At 39.8% G+C, this 21277-nt stretch overlaps 1 protein-coding gene across 3 annotated transcripts in view; it reads right to left on the reverse strand.

Moving 5' to 3' along the window:
• LOC146547286 (uncharacterized) overlaps positions 1-20418 on the reverse strand; it is a 35254-nt gene extending 14836 nt beyond the window's left edge. The window contains exons 1-21 of one of the 3 annotated variants that reach the window (XM_085264530.1): positions 20166-20418; positions 14016-14216; positions 12340-12555; positions 9754-9942; positions 8789-9007; positions 7673-7897; positions 7467-7483; positions 7353-7385; positions 7193-7225; positions 6039-6092; positions 2972-3064; positions 2782-2856; positions 2647-2691; positions 2497-2550; positions 2351-2404; positions 2218-2271; positions 2031-2084; positions 1887-1940; positions 510-554; positions 381-434; positions 233-277 (exon numbers count right to left, since the gene is read on the reverse strand). In XM_085264530.1, coding sequence (XP_085120656.1) covers positions 233-277; positions 381-434; positions 510-554; positions 1887-1940; positions 2031-2084; positions 2218-2271; positions 2351-2404; positions 2497-2550; positions 2647-2691; positions 2782-2856; positions 2972-3064; positions 6039-6092; positions 7193-7225; positions 7353-7385; positions 7467-7483; positions 7673-7897; positions 8789-9007; positions 9754-9942; positions 12340-12555; positions 14016-14216; positions 20166-20259 — 1908 coding nt within the window. In that variant the 5' untranslated portion in view covers positions 20260-20418. The remainder of the gene's footprint in view (positions 1-232; positions 278-380; positions 435-509; positions 555-1886; positions 1941-2030; positions 2085-2217; positions 2272-2350; positions 2405-2496; positions 2551-2646; positions 2692-2781; positions 2857-2971; positions 3065-6038; positions 6093-7192; positions 7226-7352; positions 7386-7466; positions 7484-7672; positions 7898-8788; positions 9008-9753; positions 9943-12339; positions 12556-14015; positions 14217-20165) is intronic. The other 2 variants (XM_085264532.1, XM_085264533.1) reach the window with 2 other exon arrangements.
• Positions 20419-21277: the final 859 nt, after the last annotated feature.

Below are 21277 nucleotides of genomic sequence, written 5' to 3' on the forward strand. Positions count from 1 at the left end.
CCTATGTGGTTTTTGTTCAGTCAAAACATGCAAATTAAAGATATTAACTTCTGCTTTCAAATCACAAGGGAGATTTTTCTCTATTTTCTGATGTGCTAGACACTAAAAAAAGAAGCATGTTAGAGGATTAAAATTATATTTTTATGTTTTGGAAAAATCTCAGGGTCTGAAAGGAGGTGTGTCCCTCGGTGTGGTCAGAAGAGTTGGAAAAAGTAGATTTAGTAGATCTTACCAGAGGACCTGGTTTACCAACATGGCCGGGTGTGCCACGTTTACCCTAAGAGAAAAACACAGATTAAGATAAATAACTTAATGTGGAAACATATCTTTGCATTTTTTTTTCCTTTTCTTGTCATGTGGCTCAATTATTTGTCTCATACCACAGAGCCGGTCGTTCCGGCTCGGCCTCTTTCTCCCTGCATCCCAGGTGGTCCCTGAAACCAAAGATGGAGTCAGTATCTCTGCAGCAGACTAATATCCTCTCTTTTTAACTGTGTTTTTTAACTTACCACTGGACCAGGAGCTCCCATTGCACCAAGAGTACCAGAAGCACCCTGCAAATCATAGACACCGAGCAGTTATGCACAGATTGTGCAGCACATGTGACCGAAACAACCTTTCAAACGTGGAAACAAGTGATCAAATTTCTGTTTGGAGTTTGATTTTGGAGTTAATTTAAAAATCCTGTTTCATTCTGAAACTAAAACATGAGATAAATGCAATGAAGTGTTTGTTATGAAAATGTTATGTAAAATAGTGTGATTCCAGTTCAGCTGCTTGTAGTAGAGGCAACAACAATTCACACAAATTAAATAGATTAGCGTTCTCCTTATCCATACTGACTGTTTTTTCTCTAGTTTAGCCTTTTTTGTGTGTGTTCTTGACACTGCTGTGTGTACCAGAGACGGGCCGTTACACAAGTGAGGAGAGTTTGGTGTAGAAGGACAGAGCATCGAGCAGGAGGAAAGATATCTACTCCCGAGGAACAGGAGGAGCATCACATGTGCCCCACAAAATGACCCACATCGGGCTATTCGTGGATGTTTCTGACAAAATGTGTCAGGAACAGACTTCAAGAGGTTGGCATGAGGTCAAAGAGTCCATTGATGTTACGTAACCCTCATGCCACATGCTTAGGTCCCACTAAAGGCTGTTGGGACCTGCAATCACAGCCCAACGCTGTGCAGAAACAACAGAACTGGCACGGCCATCACTGGTGCCCTGTTCTCCTCACTGATATGAGCAGGTGTGTCAGACGTATCAGAATCGTTGGCAAATGTTATACTTCATTTTTAAGTACCACCACCAGCAGCGGGCCTGCCAGTTCTGCTGTTCTGAGACAAACATCAATCAGGCTGCACAATGGCTCAGGATGGTTTCTGCTTCCTAACTGGAAAAACTGACTTCCATAAAGTTTAACCTCCCTCACAGAACAGAACATTGGTCATACATGCTCTTTGCTTCAATGGGTCAATGGTAATTTCATCTAAACAGGTCAACATCTTTTTACCACCTTGATAGCACGAAGATGCATACAAGTGTACATCTGGGCATTTAACACTAATCCAGTACCAAATGAGTGCCGTGTGATTCAGTGAATTTGATATATTTACATACAGTACATTAGGGCCAATTTAGCCTCTCTGTTTCATCTCTCAGGTGATTGAGATGTAGCTGTCTAACTAAAAGTGTCTCTGTTTAAAGCTAAAGCACATAGACATTTACAGTCACTGGAATCACCAGCTAACTTCACAAGCTTGTATTTGGACACCGTCGAACCATTAAATAATTTTTTTTAGATAATTTAAAGCAACTGCACTGAATATTGTTCCTTTAAGACTTAAACTATAATTCCTACTATTCTCTCAAAAGTGAGAGTTAGCTACCTTCACTCCAGCTGCTCCAGCCTTGCCTCTTGGTCCAACAAGTCCACTGTGTCCCTGTTGTAGAGGTTTAAATTCACAGACTGGTTAGTTCTTGATATTTCATACATGAAAACTAATGAGTAATAATGAGGAAAAAGGACTTACTTTGTGCCCTCTCAGTCCTGGATTACCTGGAAGTCCTGGGAATCCTCTTGCACCCTGTATTCAAAAGTAATCACATCATTCCTGACCGCGTTTTCGCTCACTGTCTCTCAGATTAGAGTAGGTTATTGTATCACTATTATCATGACAATAGTAGGATTAAATATTTTTTGGCATGACAACTGGTTACCGCTGATCCTGGGTATCCTGGTTCTCCGGTTGCTCCTGCAGGTCCGGGTTGTCCCTGGAAAAGACCATCAGGTGGTTATGGAATAATTACAGATAAAAGAAGAATCCTCATCAGTATCTGTTACATGACTCACATCAAGTCCAGGTTTTCCTGGTGGTCCATCAGGTCCTCGATGACCCGGCTCCCCCTGCAGACACACACGTACAGTCACATTTAAATTTCACTCTTTAACATGTAAAGAAGCATTAGCGTTAATCCAAGATGAAGAAACGAGTGTACCATCAGTCCTGGATCTCCAGCTTCTCCAGGAATTCCTTGACCACCAGCAGGACCCTGAGCAGGAAAATTAAAGGTCACATTTTTAGGCACACTTCCTACAAAGTAAAACTAATATTTGGCTCTAAAACTTCATTAGAGATAAAGACTCACTGGTGGTCCAGACGGTCCTGGAAGTCCTCGTGGTCCTGCTTCACCCTGAAATGGCAAACGATTATGCACTGCAGTTTAAACTCTTCAAGCTTCCGGATTTTGCATATGTAAAATATGCAGTTTAAAAGTGCTCACCCTGGATCCTGTTAGCATTGCAGATGGACCCGACTTCTCGCTAAAACCCGAAGCCATCTGTGTCACCAGGTTACCCTACCAGGAAGAGGTTGATCCAAAATGAATCATTCATGGAGAAAATTTGATTTGTTTGGTTTTTTTCTTATTAAATTTGCATTAACTAATTAAAAGAAGTTGGAGAGCAGCTCACCCCAGGGTGCGAGGGATGCCCAGGTGGTCCCGGTTCTCCTGGATTTCCTGGTATACCGGGCTCACCATCAAATCCTGGAGGCCCTGGGAAACCCTGCAATTTGCATAGGTTAATGAGTGGCACCCAGAAGGTACTGACTGGTTACATGACCAGAAGCTTAATTCTGACATTTTGTTTGCAGTTTATGATTTTACTACAGTTATCCACATGTGAATAATGTGTAACTTGACAAAATTATTTCCTGTGGGGCTTTATCAGTCTCTCACACTGTGGTGGAGGAGTATCGGTCCACGCTTGAGATTTTCATTGAGATTTTTGGTTGTTCATTTATGCACAGCTCTCTTAAGGTCCCATCACAGTATTTTAACTGGATTGAGGTCTGGACGTGGACTGGACCACTGCAGCACTTTGATTCTTTTCTTTTTCACTCATTCTGTTGTAGATTTGCTGCTGTGCTGTTAAGGTCAAGCTTTATCTGTCTTTTGTGGCTTGCTCAGATGCAGCTTTGCAAACCTAAACTGTGCTGGCATGTTTTTTCTTAGAAAGAAGAGGCGTTTTCCTGGAAACCTCTCCAAACAACCTATAACAGAGGCCTACAGAGTCTGACATGTAGCTCTTGGGTTTTTGCCTCATTTTTGAACCTGCTAAGGATCTGATGACTTTTATTACATCCTGATAAGCAAAACACTACAATCTTTACCACGACTGGCTATTTTATGCTACACTATTGAATGTTCATATTAAATAAACATATTAGATAAACTTTAAAACGTGTTTAAAGTAATACATGATTGCCAATGTTGTTTATATCTTTATCAATATCTGGCATCAGCCTGTCATCAACTTATTTGTATGTTAAACTGCTAAAGACTCACTACAGCTCACAAGCACACTGTGCTGCCCCTCTACAGCTGTCCAGAAGTCAGCCAATCAGAAGAAACTGACTAAAAGGAGGTGGACCTAAAGCTGGTCATACACTGTGCAATTTTTTCAGTCGCGTTTCAGCTTCTGCTCAAACTGCACGATTGACTCGCAGGGGTTAGAAGTTCATAGGTCACGATGCAGGGTCTCACACACCGATGCTCTGATGTGACCTGAGTGCTCACCGTAAAATGAAGGTTATAACAGAAATTCTGTCGCTCACTCTCCCTCTCCGTCTTTCACTCACACAGACACACCACCACCATCAACTTTGCTAAATTGCAAATGAAAAACATTGATCAGGCAGCTGTGATTGAGCAGCAATGTAGATCCAACTATTTTCACGGTTGTTGTGGTCGTGATAATTTTGTGAGGCCACATTGAAAAGGCTCGGATAAGCTTGCCATAGTTCTACAAGTTGTGCCTCCATGGCTTGTGTCCGGATCACACGCTGCACTGCCGTGCTGCGCCGTCTTTTTCGCTGACATTTGTGTTTGCGCCTGCGCAGTGTGAGAAGCTGCGGTGACAGCCTCACGATGGTCACGACCAAGCGATTGATGATCGGGAGCTGGTCGTGAGGTGTAGTGATGGGATTTCCGGCTCTTTTCAGAGAACCGGCTCTTTCGGCTCGGCTCACTAAAAAGAGCCGGCTCCTTCGGCTCCGAACCGGCTCTTCAGGGTGTTATGTTGCTTTAATTAATTTATTATTAACAATAATATAAAATTATGCACAAAAGGAATTACTAATGTAAAAAAGATTGTTTTATTTATATATGTTTATATATAAATATATGCGGCGGCCCCTAGAGACAAAAAACGTACAAACTCCAAAACACATTTCTAGCGTTAACTGAATTTCCAAAACAGAGCTACCTAGATCACTTAAATTACACAATTGAAAGCATATGTGTATTGTTTGTGTATTTATACACAAGCATTCATATATATTCAAATAATAAATAAAAAAATATGCTCATTTACCTGTTACTACCACACACCAAATCCGGTTGTTGGTACTTCCTGGCTTGTGTAGCCACTAAGTAACAAAAGCTCAACACTACTGCGCCTAGCATCCTAGAGCACTTCTGTTGTGTTTTGTACGTGTTTTGGAGTTTTTACGTGCTTCTGAGTTTTTACGTGCTTTGTCTGTAGGGGCCACCGTAAATATACTTTTATTTATTCACTCCACATAAAATGTAATAAATAAATCATATAATACAAAAACCAACTATTCACATTTCAACTTTTAACTATTTAAATTTTCAGCTTTTTCCTTTTAAACAAATTTAAAGTGAAACAACACAAAACACTGCAAACCACAACACAATTAAATATAAATTAAAATATGAAAACAAAAAGAAGATGCATATTCTCTGTCATATGGACCTGCATGAATAAACTTTCTGAATCCTTTATCATCCACAACTGAAAATAGTTGTGGATGATTACTATACCTTTCTAATGTGACGCTGTTGCCCCTGGCTCTCTTTCTCTCCCTCCCGCTCTGTTCCTTTGCTACTGTGAGTGTAACTACCGCCCCTCCCCCTCTTCCCAGCGCAAAAGCACAAGACAAGGCTCGCATGCAGAGTGAAGTGGAAAAAAAGTGCGAGAGAGAGGGTGAGAGAAAGAAAAAAAAAACCCACGGCTTGCGATAAGGAGCCGGCTCGCGTCGTTCACGTCAAAGATCCGGGTCTAAGAGCCGTGTAGTTCGCAACCGACAAATGACTAGTGAGTTGTTAATCGCTTCTCGTTACCCCACGTATACTACACGAGACACAGACGATGAAGGCCAAAATCAGGCCGATCACCAAAACGGTCGCACGACTCAAAAATCGGCTCAAAATGGGGCAAAAAATCGCACAGTGTAAGCCCAGCATTAAAGAGGCAGCACCTAAAAAACATCTTGTTTAACATGTTGATGAACTGCGGGCTGCAGTTGAAGTTGCATTGTAGCATTGCTATGTAGCATTCTCACCAAAACAAACAAACAGATTTTTAGTTATGATGTTGTGTTTAAATTAAACTATCCAGCAATTAAACATTAACTGTGGTAGTATAACAGTTGCAGGAGCTATTTTCTTTCATCGTGGACATCACCTATTAACTCATAGGTCCACTAGTTCCCTGTGTATTGGTTTCAACTTACCCGTCTGCCTTTAAAGCCTCTTGGTCCAGGGCTTCCCTGAGCCCCTGGAGGACCCTGAGCAAAGAGAACAAGCCATAAGAGCATTGAAACATTGGTCACTGTCTAATTACTGGAATAATCATGCAGTGAAAATAGTATACACTGTAAAAAAAATTATAATATAAAAGTATTTTACTGTGTATTTTACAGTTCTGTACTGTTCTTCTAGTCTATTCACATAATAGACTTCAAATGTAAATTAACGTAAAATCACTGTAAGTGTCATAAAACATAATTTTCTTGTTTTTTAAATGTATCTGTCTGTACATATGCATATTTAGATTGTTAAAATACATTCACAAATGTATCATAATTTCACAAATATTTGTCCGTTATTTGAAAGATTGAACTGTTAAATTCAAATGTAATGCTATGGAAAAATATATAAAATGATTCTTATGAACTTTTTTTACATCAAATAATAATTATTATTATTGTTATTTATGGTGATCGTGGCTCAAGAGTTGGCAGTTCGCCTTGTAATCAGAAGGTTGCCGGTTCGAGCCCTGGCTCAAATACTCTCAGTCGTTTTGTCCTTGGGCAAGACACTTCACCTACCACCTACTGGTGAGGGCCAGAGGGGAATTATGAAGTGGAATTGTAAAGCGCTATGAGGGTCTCAAAAAGCGCTATATGAATGCAATCCATTATTATTTAAACCAACTGTTAACTGTATATTTCTGTACATTGAAGTATTATTATTCGTATTGCCGCATTCATTGACCTTGTTTATAGGTAAGTTCATTGTTTAATCACATTAAAATGTTCCTAATTTAATGTTTAAAAGCACTTGAAAAAGGCAAAATCGCATGTAAAATTAGGGCAACAAACTGTATTGTCATTACTGGAAATAACCGTATTTTCATGAGAAAGTTATTTTCTGTTATTTTCTGGTATTATTTCGGCGCCCCAGCTGACGGAATATTACTTTTTTCTTAGGATTTTTTTTTTTACGGTGTACATGAAAGCATTTGTCCTGGTAATTGTAATAACACATGCTAGTATTGCATTTTGCTGCCCTCTACTGTGACTCCAGTTATCATGTGTAATACTGTGACAGCAAACAGAAAGATAACAAGGACAGACAGGGGGATGAAAGAAAGAAAAAAGCTCACCGAGGGTCCTGAAGGTCCAGGAATCCCCACCACCTTCACAACACAAGAAAAATTAAGTTCATTAAATGAATTATTAAGACTTTTATCTAGTCATAATTAATTAAAAAAGTTAAATTTATATGCAAAGTGCACTAACGCCTAACTTTTTCCTTTTACTTACATATGGGATGTCTCCTGGTTCACCCTTTTGCCCCTAAAAATAAAGCCAAGCAGCACTTTTTAGTGACAATGTTCCCAATTTAAGATATTTTTCTTATCTGACTGTATGACTTACCTTGAGGCCCATAATTTCTTGGGAAAAAAAGAGAAAAAAATATTTTTATTTATTTTATTTTTCACAATTTATGTAGTAAATCTTACCCTTTAAAGAACCCTTTAAATAAAGATAAGACATAAAATAAAGTATCTAAGTTTTATAAGGGGTGTAAATCTAACACAAAGTGACCATCTCTCTTCTGGATGCAGGTAAATCTGTCTCACCTATCATCCTGCTGGCACTTGCGAAGTTGTCGCACACAGGGCAGCACTCTCCCGCGGGCGTGACAGCCTTCTCACAGTTTGACAGGACCTCGCACTGTATCTCATCACAGACAGTGACGCCGTTGTCACAGACGCACACGCGACAAGGTTCGGGTTTCCAGATGTCATTGTGATGGTAGACCTCCCCATTGACTTTGCAGTTTTCCTCCTTTTTCTCATCTGCAGCTGCAAGAAAACCCCCCAAAATGGCTCAAACAGATGGACAGACAACCAGGAAATTCATTTACACATTCTTGGGAGCAACAAACAACCGTGATCTCCTTTCCTTCCCCTGTACACATAAAGTCATAAACAATACATCATCATAACAGCATTTGCTTTTTTACATTATGAATTAGAAAATTTTAAAAATTCGATTTTTCATTTTATAACATACTCATTGTTGTGGTATGGACTGAAGTTCCATTTACAGACAGGGGCGTCACCAAGGGGGGGTCTGGGGGGGCACTGGCCACCCCCGGCAAGACTGCGAAATATTGGTAATAATTTCAATAAATGTGAACACAATAGAGAGGAAGAATCTTTAAAGTGCTGGTTGGGACTGCCAATCAATCAGTCAGTCAATAAATTAAAACAGATAATTATGGATTTAAAAATGTTATTTGGTTTTCATATGTACCTATTTTTCAGTGATGTCAACTTTAATATCAGGAAATTAACTAGACATATAATTATTTTCTGTCTCTCTGTTCTATAGGTTACTTATTTTATTTATAGGTTAGGTTGCTTTTTTTTCAAGTAACCTATATTTGACAACAGATGTGCCAACCCAATATTTTTTACTGGCCCTCATATGGCCGCCGCTATGAAAAAATTCTGGCGGCACCTCTGTTCACAGAGCACTCATCACATTTTAAAAAGTTTTTTAACGAGTTTTTGTTGTTTTGTTTTGTTTTTTCAGGCTAATTTCAGCTAATCAACACATATTTGATCAAAAACTTGTTGCGGGGGGACCAGCAAAAAAATTCTGCCCTGGGGCCTCATTAAAGGCTTGTCCAGCCCTGGATCAACCATATAGTAAATTATATTTTCAATCACATAAAATGGACTTTTTACCTGTTGCGGGGTCTGTACTGGGAATCAATGTTGAAGCTGCAGTCAAGCACACAGGGCAACACTCGCCCTCTGGGGTCACCGTTTTTTGGCAGTCACCGAGGTCCTCGCAAACCACATCCTCACACATGACGGTCCCCTTATTGCACACACACACCCGACATGGCTCTGGGCTCCACATGTCATTGTCAGCATAGACTTTTCCATTTTCTGTGCAGGTGTCTTCATGAAAGAGAAACTCAGTTAGTATGTGCTGCAACGGGCTGTCACTGGATTTTAAAAAAAGGATCTACATTTTAATGGAAATTCCCACAACTTTGCAAATTTACTGGAAAACACACATTTTAAAAATAAAACATACTCATTTATGAATCCATACTGTTGGGTTCCTTCAAAAATACAGTCAAAAAATGTAAAGTATGTGTGTTTTCTAGTCCTTAAAATACCAGCATCTTACTCTAACATGCATGAATCTCACGACCATGCCCACAATCATCATTCTGGTGCATCATTAAGCCGAACTTTGTGCTTAGAGCAGCAGAAATACATCATCACAGATGCATGTAAAGAAATTATAAAAAAGCATTAAACATGACAAAGAAGATGTTGATTTCCCAGAGGAATACACCTTATTTGTTGAATAAGTTACTTTCTCAGCTTGTTTTTTTTTTTTGGGGTGTGTGGCAGTAAAACTGGTCGCAGCTCCCTTATTTCTTCTAAGAAACAAAAGAATGAAGCTACCTCCAAAGTTTTTATTGCACACATTTAGTTGAGAGAAGTGAACTTATCTGGCAAAAACTTCATGTATTCCTTTTGCAAACTGAAAGGGAAACTCGGTACAGGTTCAAGAACAACATTTCACAGTGGTGTGCAGAGGACGGAGCTTGAAAAGGAGGGCATCGGGCTGTAAGAGAGAGCAGAGTACCACTGACGCCGGGACAAATGTGCAGGTTTCATTCCAGTTTTACCAGTTTGAGTGACTGAGCACACAGGACAGCACTCGCCCTCTGGGATCTCTGCGGTCTGGCAGTCACCTATATCCTCACACACCATGTCCTCACAAACCACCGTCCCCATTTCACACAAACAGACTCGACACGGCTCTGGGCTCCATATCTGATTGTTGGAGTAGAGTTTGCCATCCGCTGTACAGGAATCTTTATGACAAAGAACAGCAGCTGACTTCAGTATCATTTTCTTTGTCAGCTGTATATAATATAGTAGCTAAAAGATCATTAAAAAATCATTGTGGATTAGTAGTTTATGGGTTTGCACTTTTGCTCTGCCAGTTTTACTGAAGAAAGCAATATGATCTCCCCCTGCTGATAAAGCAACTTCTGCCTGTGTGTCCATTTCAGTTTTTGGAGAGGCAAAGCATAAAATGTACACAGTGGACTGTGTGTCTATTTTGCCCTGTTACTGGGTTGCAACACAGATGGAGCCATGAGGCAACTTAAAATGCCATTACAGAGGACCAGTTAAACTCATTCCCAGCTTTCTACTTTCACTCTGTGACACCATCAGACTAACATTCTGTGTCACAGTTCATAAAGAGTTTTATTTATCTCATACTGGCCCATTATGTAGCCCCTTATTTCATTTTACTGCCTTTTACTGATCCCACCTTAAATGGCCACTTTCTTCTGTTTGGACAACTTCTGGGAAAACAGCCAAGGGGCAGCACCCAATGATTATGAGCAACTTCCTACTACTTCCTGTACTTTGTTAAGACAAGTCTGCTCATCGGTAAAGTAGGATACTTTTGAAAACTAACTAGTCAGAGCAAGAAAACTGAGTGATTACTCTAACAAAGTAATCACATATTATTTGAAGTCTTGATAATTTTTAATATGAATGTATGCCGCAGTATTTTGAGAAAAAGCACAAAAAATTCTCCTTAAGTGTATGGAATAATTATGCTTAATTCAAACAGTTTGAAATGGGAACTTAACTGTGTTTTACTGACCCTCCATCGACCCCAACCACCTCCTTCTATGTGCATAGTCACTGTAACTTTGTTAACTCAGTTCCACCTTTGCCCCCCATCATAATTACTTGATTCACAGTCTCTGTCTTCCACTCAATATCACTGCATTCCCATAAGCACTAGCTCTGCTCTGTGTTTGGGGCCAATTCTCACAGGTCAGCATGCTAACACTCGTTACACTTACTGAAAGTTAGCAAACAGACTTTTTTTAAAATAAAATCCCTTTTAAAACGTTCTTTGTTTTAATCTCATTTAGCCCAGACTTTATCTCACTACTGATGAACTCTCCTTCTAGAAAAACCTCAAGCTACCTGTTAGCAATAAAACAATTTTTACAAAATTACTTAATAAATTGATGAAGTACTTTTGGACTTCCTTTGACTTCTTGATACGCATTTATGCAGTTTGGATGAGGTGATGTCTTAAGATGTTTTACATGTATTTCTTTGTTCTTTTTCAGTTATTAATTTCTTTCAATCATATGACCTCTATCTTCTTTCGAGCATGTGACCCTGGAGCATTAAGTGAATAAGGTCCCAGTCACACAGCCCTACAGACTGGTCAATGACCATTGGTCATCTACTGGCCATGATGGTGAAGAATGTATTCCCCGACTGGCTGATGAAAAACTCATTGTGACCAGTTTGGTTGTTGGCAGTTTGGGATTTGTCTCAAGAGACTAGCTAATCCTGGAGTAGATGTAAAATTGTGAAAATTTGCACACAAATGGAGACAATTCACCATCAAAGTAAAAGTTGTGCCTTTTTTTAGTTTCTCTACTTTTCAGCAAGTAGTCAACAATTGGTTGTAGTCAACTGTGGATCTTCCATGCAAACTTGAGGCTGATAACATCGAATGCAATTGTAAGTAGGTTTTTGGTGTTGCTGATTTCAGTTAATGACTGCCATCCAGCAACCAGCCGCCAGCAGGTGAGGAAATACACATTTTTCTGGTGGCAGTATCCTGTCCATCAATAGTAAAATAAGTTAACTGTAGTTAAAAAAACAAAACAACAGAAGCAAATGTGGGTGCCTTATTCTTGCATTCTACCTGAAGGCCACAAGATGGCGATAGCTCTGATTGGGTGAAAAAATAGATTGACTGCAGTGCTTTACTGCTCACTCATTGGTTAACAACTTGCTAATGAAAACACACACATTTGGTTATTCGCAACCAAGATAGCAATGGTGGAAACAGGACGTCAACAACCAGCGAGTGACGTCACAGAGGCAACGTCCATCTTTTATACTGGTTTTGATCATAACCAATACAGAGGAAAACTCAAGCAATACTTAGAGGACCTCTATGACTTGAGAATTTGTGTCTTTCCTTTGGTTTTTTTGATTTCCACTAACAAAATGTTCAATTATTGTCTCTGTAGTGCTGTGAAGATGTGCTGTAGTAAATAAAAAGGGCCATAAGGTCGTGATTTGTAGCACACAGGACAAATCACACTTGTTATAAGAATACCACAGGTAATAAAAAGTGGGAAAGCAGTGTGGATATTTATGGAACAGACATCCCAGTGTTTGAATCTGTCCAACATGAAGCTCAAAATATTTATTACCAGTTTTATTGTCCGTGTTCGGAGGCTGTTGCGTGGCTGCTGAGCACGCAGGGCAGCACTCGCCCTGAGGCGCCACAGTGGTCTCACAGTCGCCTAGCTCTTCACACACCACCTCCTCACACACCACAGTCCCTGTGTCACACACACAGACTCGACACGGCTCTGGGCTCCATATCTGATTGTTGGAGTAGGTCGTGCCATTTTCTGTGCAGGTATCTTCATGAGACAGAACAGCAGCTGCATGAGTATCGTGGGTGAGTCCCTTTCAGCCCGTACGACATTGTGAGGGTTTCATCAATGAGACACAGTTTTTGCCCTCTCTAGTAAGTTAGGAATCCAATGTAATGGTTTCTAGCAGATTTCCGCAGTTTCCCGTAGTTTGCAAGCAAGACAATGACTTGTCTGCACTTGCTAACTACTGGCTGAATTGCAGTTACATTTTAAAAGTGTAAATGGTGAACAATCACCTTCAAAGTAAAGGTTGTTTCAAAAGGTCAACTTTTACTTTGAAGGTGAATGCTCTTCAGTTTTATTGCCACTCATTCCCAAGTTGGCCAGTGATTTCAGATGAGTTGCTGCTTCCCATGAAAACTGCTACAGACCAAGGCAATCATAAGGAGTTTTCTGGTGCAGCAGCCTCTTTGTGACCGATTTCATGGCAATTGCCATCAGCCTTCACCATCCACTCGACAACTACAGCCATTCATCCATTCATCTATTAAATATCACTTATCCAGTTAACTCATCTGAAGGGAAAGACAAAATAGGTCCCAGCCCAATCAAGTGATATAATCTCTCCAGCGTGTCCTAGGTCTGCCTCTGGGCCTCCTCCTGGTAGGATATACCTGGAATATGTCAACTAGGAGACGACGCAGGATGTTGGAGGCATCCTGGTTCCTGCCCGAACCACCTCAACTGGATCCCTTCAATGTAGAGAAGCAGTGCTTCTACTCCGAGCCCCTCCCAAATGATGGAGCTCCTAAACCTATCTCTAAGGGAGAGGCCAGCCACTTGTATCCCTGACCTCATTCTTTCATTCACTACCCAGAGGTCATGACTACTGCTGAGGGTAAAGACTTAGAATGATGGTAAATCAAAAGCTTTGCTTTTATTGCTCAGCTCTCTTCTCCACAACAGATGCTTACTTACTTGAGTACTTGGGGTGGTGGTAACTCATCCCGATCCTGGTGTGGAGACTGACTGACTGACTGACATGGGAATATAAATTTTTAGGGGTCGCAACTGAGGTCATTCTGTGGCCTGGGCCTAACATAGCTTGCATGTTTTTAGGCTGTGGGATGAACTGGAAGTACTGCAGAGAACCACACAGACAACTCAACTCAGGAAGTCCTCAGCTGGCTAACAGAGGCCTTCTTGGGTGCTAAGCACTGTAACAGTACATCACTACAAAATGCAAGTAGATGTTTCCACAATTTAGATTTAAAGGTTTTTTCCAGATGTGAGTAGCATAGCAGCTAAAAGCAGCTTCAGCAGATTTGGCTCAAACCACAAATTGACCAGAAACAACTGAATCTGTTTTCCTGCCAGCAGCTTTGTTATCATATCACCAGCTGTATACAAAAACACATTGTACTGAAAACCTCACAATGACCAGCTGAAAGGGAGCTGCAGGTGGATTATATCCCCATACTGAAGGTAGAGCTGCAGTGGTTTACCTGCTTTAGGTTCTGTCGTGTGAGTTGAGCACACGGGGCAACACTCGCCCTTTGGAGTCACCGCCATCTGGCAGCCACTCAGCTCCTCACACACCTCGTCCTCACACACTACAGCCCCCGAGTCGCACACACAGACCCGACACAGCTCTGGGCTCCATGTCTCATAGTTGCGGTAGACTTTTCCATTTTCTGTACAGCTGTCTGAGTCAAGCAGAGCAGCAATCAACATCTGGAGAGGTATGTGTGTATTAATATTCTTTAAATCAACCACAGAGAGAGGGTATTTCTTCTGGAGCAGTAGATCTACAGCAACACAAACCCCGTCTTTAATGTGATGTATATTAATCCATCAGGATGCACCAGCTGCCCTTTAAATAAGAGTTAATTTATTCAATAGATATGTAAAATGGAGGCAGTGCTGTTTGGGATATAGAATAAGTGCACTCTGCAGCACTTTTTAATTTCTCTAAACTGCTGTGTGAAGGTTAATTAAAAATCACCCTACATGGGACTCAGTCCCATGTAGGGTTGTGGAGAACAGCACCTTATCTACAAGGAGAGGTACTACTGTACTGCAGTGTCTTTACTTTTTTTTTTTTTTCAATTTAAGGCAATATAATATCTAAAATAATCAAATTGACATGAGTTCAGTGACCCTACCATGTACTGTAAAACCTCACAGCCTGAACAAGAAATGTTCAGTGTTTTTGCTATGAGGTTACAGGAAGAGTCTCTCCTCACTGGTGTGGGAAATACAGTAGGAAGACCACACCAACAGGACGAATGATTCACTCACATTTCTTACTAAAAATATATGGATTTTAAAACTTCTTTAGGAGCATGTGGCGCCCAGCAGACTCGCTTGTTACCGTAATTATGATTAAATCCTGTCAAAGCTGTTTAAGTCCTTTATCAAAGCAGCTTTTCAGCAAGTTTCAACCTGAGCAACAGTGATCTTTGAAAGTGCACCCACCCAACGTCAGTTAGTACTGGCCACTTTATTAGGTACACATTACTAATTACATGGTTGGAGCGCCTTTTTCCTTCAGAGCGCCCTTAATTCCTTGTGCCATAAAAACATTCTTCAGAGATTTTGGTCCACGCTGAAATATCACAAACCTCAAATCATCTCAAACTGGTTTCTTAAAGATAACAAGGAGTTAAGTGAACTGTAATGGCCTCTACAGTCACCAGATCTCAAACCAGTAGAGCCCCACTGGGGTGTGATGGAACAGGAGATCTCTCAAATCTCTGAAAAATATTTCCAGCACTTTGTTGACTCTGTGCCATGAAGAAGCAGTTCTGAAGGCAAAAAAAGTTCTCAACTGGGCACTATCAAGGTGTACCTAATAAAGTGGCATATCAAAGGATATAAAAACTACCCATCAGTATATATGTTTTTTTCCCCCTCAGGTCAGTAAAAGTAGATCGTTTGGCAATAAAACTCTGTGAAGGAAAAATCGATTTAAATGTTGTGCATATTTTAAAACAGCCTGCAGGGGGCGACTGTGGTTGCATAGAAGTCTCAGCTTCCTTAGTAAACCGTTTCCTGATGAGTTTCGGGGCTCAGGTATTCAGGTACTCAGGTCAAACTGAATAAAGCATGAAACTCATTATGGTCTTTAATTGAGTCCGAAAGAGGACAAGCCAGTATATGCTCATTGGCTAACAGAACTTTAACCACACCTCAGTAGCCAATGAGCCAGTGACTATTAGTTTTGTGGTTAGAGCCTGTTTGTTGTGACAGGTTTCAAATGCTCAGCTTGAGGTTTTATGTGATGTCATGGTGCCTTCATCCATCTTTTACATACAGTCTATGGACAGTGCAAACTACAAAGATGTCTTTTACCTTTAAAGTCAGCTAAACATAAACGGAAAAAAAAATTGATTTCAAACTGAGACACTTGATCTTATTACTAAGAATCTCCACGAACATCCTTCTCCCTCATGACAGACACTTTCAGGTAAATTGCTTCTGAGCAGTCAGTGACTAGACTGTGGTTGAATTTGACAGCTTCTGGCTGCATGCGACGATAAAAGTGTCTGTATGCAAGTATGCAATCATGTCTGCAACAGCGACGTCTCTTGTCACTCAATTATATACATAAAGCAAGGCCAGACGTGTAGTTTTCATGTCAAAAATCTATCAGCATGTCAGTTAATCAGGGGCTAAAATATAAGGTGAAAGGAGCCTGTTTAAATATTGTAATTTAGAAAAATGACAGAAAACAGAGCTGCCTCGTTCAGCAGCAGGTCCTGGGGGTAAAATAAACAAAAATGCACTCATTTTCAGAACCCTCTTATTTAAGTTTTTTATACCTACATTGACCCAAATAAATTTTCCTTGAATTAAATGTACATGCCAGCACGTATTAACATATTTATGCAGTGTAAGAGGGCAGATTTAGGCACTTTCATCCTGCTGGCCTTGGATGAAGCCGTGTCCCTGCCATGAAATCATCCCAAAACAGTAAAAACATTTAAAAAAAAAAAAAAGGGTGGGGGGGGGTACAAATAGCCACCTGCTGCAGGCTTTCTGAGTGCATTTTAATCCTGGCAGTTTAGTGACGTCCCTAAGCACTAATTATGTGGTAGAGCCGCTCCCCACCAGAGAGGCTGCTTCTTGAATGCAGCAGTTATTTCAGTGGAAACCACAGCAGCTGTATTATTATACGTTGGGCTCAGAGGCTGTGGTTTCACTTTATTTGGGAGGTGCCACACCCGGAGAAACCTCCTGCCATGAAACCTGCTTCACCCTGTAGCTGCAGCGTCTTTACCAAGCAGAGCTCTTAATACCAGTAATTAACGCTGGTATTTAATCTGCAAAAGCTCATTTTTCTTCATCACTTCTGCAGATAAAATGTAGTTTTTTTCACTTAAACTTTATACTGCAGACTTTATACTCTTGGGCAGTGCCTCAGCTATTTTTATGTGATTATAGCTTATATATACAGTACAGCATGAGGTCAATTATCATGACTAGCTGTGGTTTTCTTTTCAGCTTTCCACCCATGCTTTCTGACTACAGGCTTAGTTTTTAAACCATATTCAGTTCGCAAAAACAGGACTTCCGACTAGAGATTCACAAAGTGAGGGATGAGTCATGTTAAGATGATTTATGATATGAAAAAGGAACTGTGATATTGTTCTTTACCATTTATTAAAACTTATTTCAATAAATAGGATGGGAAGGTGATATAAAATTTCTCATACTTATTTTACACCAACAGTCAATATTTTGATGACTTTTTATTTTACTTTTTTCATCTGAATACTTTCTCTTTTAAAGGTTCAAAAACAATGAAAATGATTGAAATGGAGAAATCCAACATTACAAACTTGGTTTCAAGAGTAACCAGGAACAGTCCTGAAGGCTATACCTTAGATTTAAAGGGTCACAATAAAGAATCCCAATCCACACACTGCTTAAAAAATCTATAAGAACCAGTGAAAAGCAAACATGTGCAGAAACTTGCACACATAAGTAAACTAAGACTTGCTGATATTGATAGTATGGAAGTTTGTTTCTGCCACTAGAAAAAACAAATCAGATCAACTTACTTATGAGTAAGTTTCCTGAAAGTTTCCAGAATCTAATCCAAAATTTGACCTAGAGATCTCACATAGGATACCAGCAAAATATAATTTCATGTGGGATAGCAGTAAAGAATTCTGATTCTGATTCTAATTCTGAACAAGCGTGTGGCCAGCATCATAAATCACACAGTTCATTCATAACAACTCATATACTGTCACATATGTATTGTGACAGTAAATGTATATGCATTTCAGCTAGAAATGACTTGAAATGACTTGTGAACTTCTCTGCTGTAAGGAAACAACAGAAATTTCAGTTAAAAATGGAGGATAAACCCACAACAAATTTACAGTTTGTAGCTGCACAAAATTAAACTTATTCACAGATTTACTTTAATCTTTACTTTCTGTCAGATATTTATGCATAACACCTACCTCGTTTCAAGGTCATATGCACCGAGAGCTTCCAAATAACTCGTGAACCTCTTTAAAAGTTAGAATAACTCTCATGCTAAATAAGCTAATGACACCAAATAGCTTAGCTTTACATATACTTTACATATACTCTGGAAAAGGTAGGACTGTAACATAAGCAGTCCACCAATAAAGATTAGACAAAGTTACATTCACTTGGTATAGATTTATTTTTTTATATATTTTGTTGAATCTGAAATGAAAAATGTTAATTACACTTTTTAATTTGTGTGCTACACTTGACGCTGGGGTCAGCCATGTTTAAGCAGCAATTCGACCGTCTGGAAACTAACAATAACTGACTCAGTGCAAAGTAAGCAGGAAACCAGAGAATACACTGCAATGCTACGCCACCTTTTTAATTATGTTGCTGAGATTAAGGAGAAATCTTATTGTCTGTATGTTAAACTGAACATATAGACTTAGTTTAGCTTAGCACACAGACTGGAAAAAGTGAAATGTGATAAAAGCCTAATTTTGGTCTAAGCTAGCAACTAGAGGAGATGTAAGGTACGCTTAGATGTTAGATGTCTCGTTAAGAATGAATTGTTTACTACTGATGATGCTACAGCTAGCTGTTCATTAGCAAGATAGTGTTTAAAGTTAGTAAAACATAAGTATTAGCCCCTCTGAGGCTAATTAATGTTTTATATTAAAATAAAATTTGTTTAATTAGCACAAAAGTCAAGAAACTGCAAAAAAGAAAGTTTTGCAGAGATTTAAAAAAAATTAGATGAAACTTGTAAGTTAGTAAGTCATCTAGCCTGTTTGTTGACTGAAAACAAAGCTAAGCAGCTGCCACAATTAGCTTCATATTTTGGTATTTGTTATAAATTATGTTGTCTCAAGCAAAAAAATTGACATGTGAAAATTGTCAAAACTATTCAATTTTACAATTAACATTTGAATGCCCCTGTCTTTATAGTTTAATAATTAGCAGTCTTCAAAGAATTTCAGGTTACATATCCATGTAAACCTTTGCCTCTTGGCTCTAAACATGGTTATGACTTATTCACTTTTTAATTATTCAAAAATTACCCTAAATATAATTTCTGGTCTAAAGTGATACTTATCAGGCCATAGCTGGAGAAAATGTCATACATAAACATTACTGTTAAAAAAAAGAAAAGAAGGCAGATTCAGACCGAAAAACAGCTGGTGCAGATATTTTGAGGTTGTTGTTTATCCCTTTGCAGCATGAATGCTTCAGTGGAGGTATAGTTGGATGAAAGTAAGAGATGCATATTTCATATTCAGCATAGTCTTAGTCTGGGTGTGTCTTGTCTGCAACTGGCCTGAAGTCTGACCAAAATTAGTGGCCTTCTTTTGTCCATTCCATCCACAAGGCCACATCATTATAGCCGTGGCACTCCGAACCCCTTCATTCAGCCTCGACCTCGCACTGAAATAGCCCTGTGTGCTCTTTAAGTGTGCACTGCAGCCTGTTGGGGGGAAGTATTTTTGACCCAGGATCACATTTACTCAGACATTTAATTTTAGAAATGAGCCACATCTCCATCTTTGAGAAATCCTCACAAATTTTGTCATTTCAGTGTCAAAGCTTTTTATCAACTTCAAGACTTTCAAACAGTTTCAGTTTAGCTTCTTTACTAATCGTCACCTGGTCAGTGGCTTGTAGCAGCTTTCCCTGAATGGTGTCTCATTAAGGCAAGATAAGCCTTTCTGGTGTTGGTTGTGGGTGTGAATTTAACCTTTCATCCCTAAACCACAAGGCCAGTGCGGTCTGAGCTTTAGGAGGCAGAACATCCCAGTTTAACTTTACAGGACAACCACATTCTGAAATTCTGAAATAAATAAATAAATAAAACGTGGATATAATGGGGGGGGGATAACACGGAATATGAACATAAAAGTTTCATAAAAATACCGATTAAAGTGTTTTCAGAAGCCTTGTTGAATCATGAAAAATCAGAAGGCAAGAAATCAAAGGAAAACATTGTTATTATATAAGAAAAACATGAAAACCTTGATCAATTAAGCACATGAACTGGTGATTTTATAAACCTGTTATCAGAACAAAAGCCCACAGAAGAACAGGTAGGATCCCTATCAGGTATCAACACGGAAAGCCAATCAGAGGACAGCAAAAGAAGTCATAACTTGGTGGATATCGCTCACCATTCTTAGTATCTTCTTGGCAGGTCACGGCGATCACCTGAGCCAAGGTGAGGGCCAGGCAGACGATAATCCTAGAGTGCAACGAGGGGCCCATGTCTGCATGCCAGACATGCAGCGTCCTCACACACAAATCGCTGTGCAAGAGAGGAAGTCAGCGAGAGCACGACCCCGAACTACAGAATCCAGACTGAAAAATCCCAAATATCCCTGAGTGCAACACGGCTCCTGGATGAGCGATTACTGCAAACTGAAAGGAGCTCCCTCTTCAACCCCCCCACCAACACCTCCTTCTTTTACTCTCTCTCTCTCAAACTCCCTCCCTCTCTTTAGTCTCCTCTATCATCATCATTTCTTTTTGCTCTATTTCAGGGCCACCCTCCTCCTCCTACTGCATTTGCCTTGAAAGATGGCATAATTAAAGGCTGCATGAAATTAGTCCATTTGAAAGGCTGATGAAAGAAGATGGGTTGGACGGTGAATCTGAAGAAATTTCTTTTGAAAGCTACAGTTGAGCGCTGCGCATAATTTGCAGTTTGTTGCATGAACATTTTCCTTGAATAATCTGAGGCTTAAGAACAAGATCTGCAGGAGAGTTCGCTCTTTTTGTTCCCTTGCTACTCTGCGTGAAAAGGGACACCTCAGCTCATAGAAGTGGTCTGTTTAGGAAAAACGTCTGTGAGTTTGGGGTGTTCTTCAGTGGCCTTTGGTTTAACAGCCAACAAAGTTAATGTTCTAGCTGATAATATACATTTTCTTTCACTTTGGGGTTGCAGAAGACAAAAACAGAGCTCTAAAACTGTTGCCTAACCTCAAGATAATCATATCCAGCAAACATTTTAATGCCAATTAACAATCTTTTCTTAAAGTCTATTACTTGATTCCTTAACTTGGTGACGCTGTCACTTGGTGTTCGCTCGCTCTGCGGTAGAGTATCACTTCCTGTTCCTGCTCAAACACAGTGGTGTTTCTGAGTAGCTTATCTGCTTAGCAATTTAATTAACAACTTTAAAATACATTCTTTTCTCATAGTATGATCTTCATGATATTTGTAGCTCTGGAGACCAGGATTACTGAATTGGATACTTGGCTTCGCACCCTTCATTCACCCATAG

This window comes from Mchenga conophoros, linkage group LG23, assembly GCF_057382185.1.
Source record: "Mchenga conophoros isolate Kocher_MC1m ecotype Shallow Benthic linkage group LG23, M_conophoros_male_GT1.1, whole genome shotgun sequence".
NCBI classification, from domain to species: Eukaryota; Metazoa; Chordata; class Actinopteri; order Cichliformes; family Cichlidae; genus Mchenga; species Mchenga conophoros.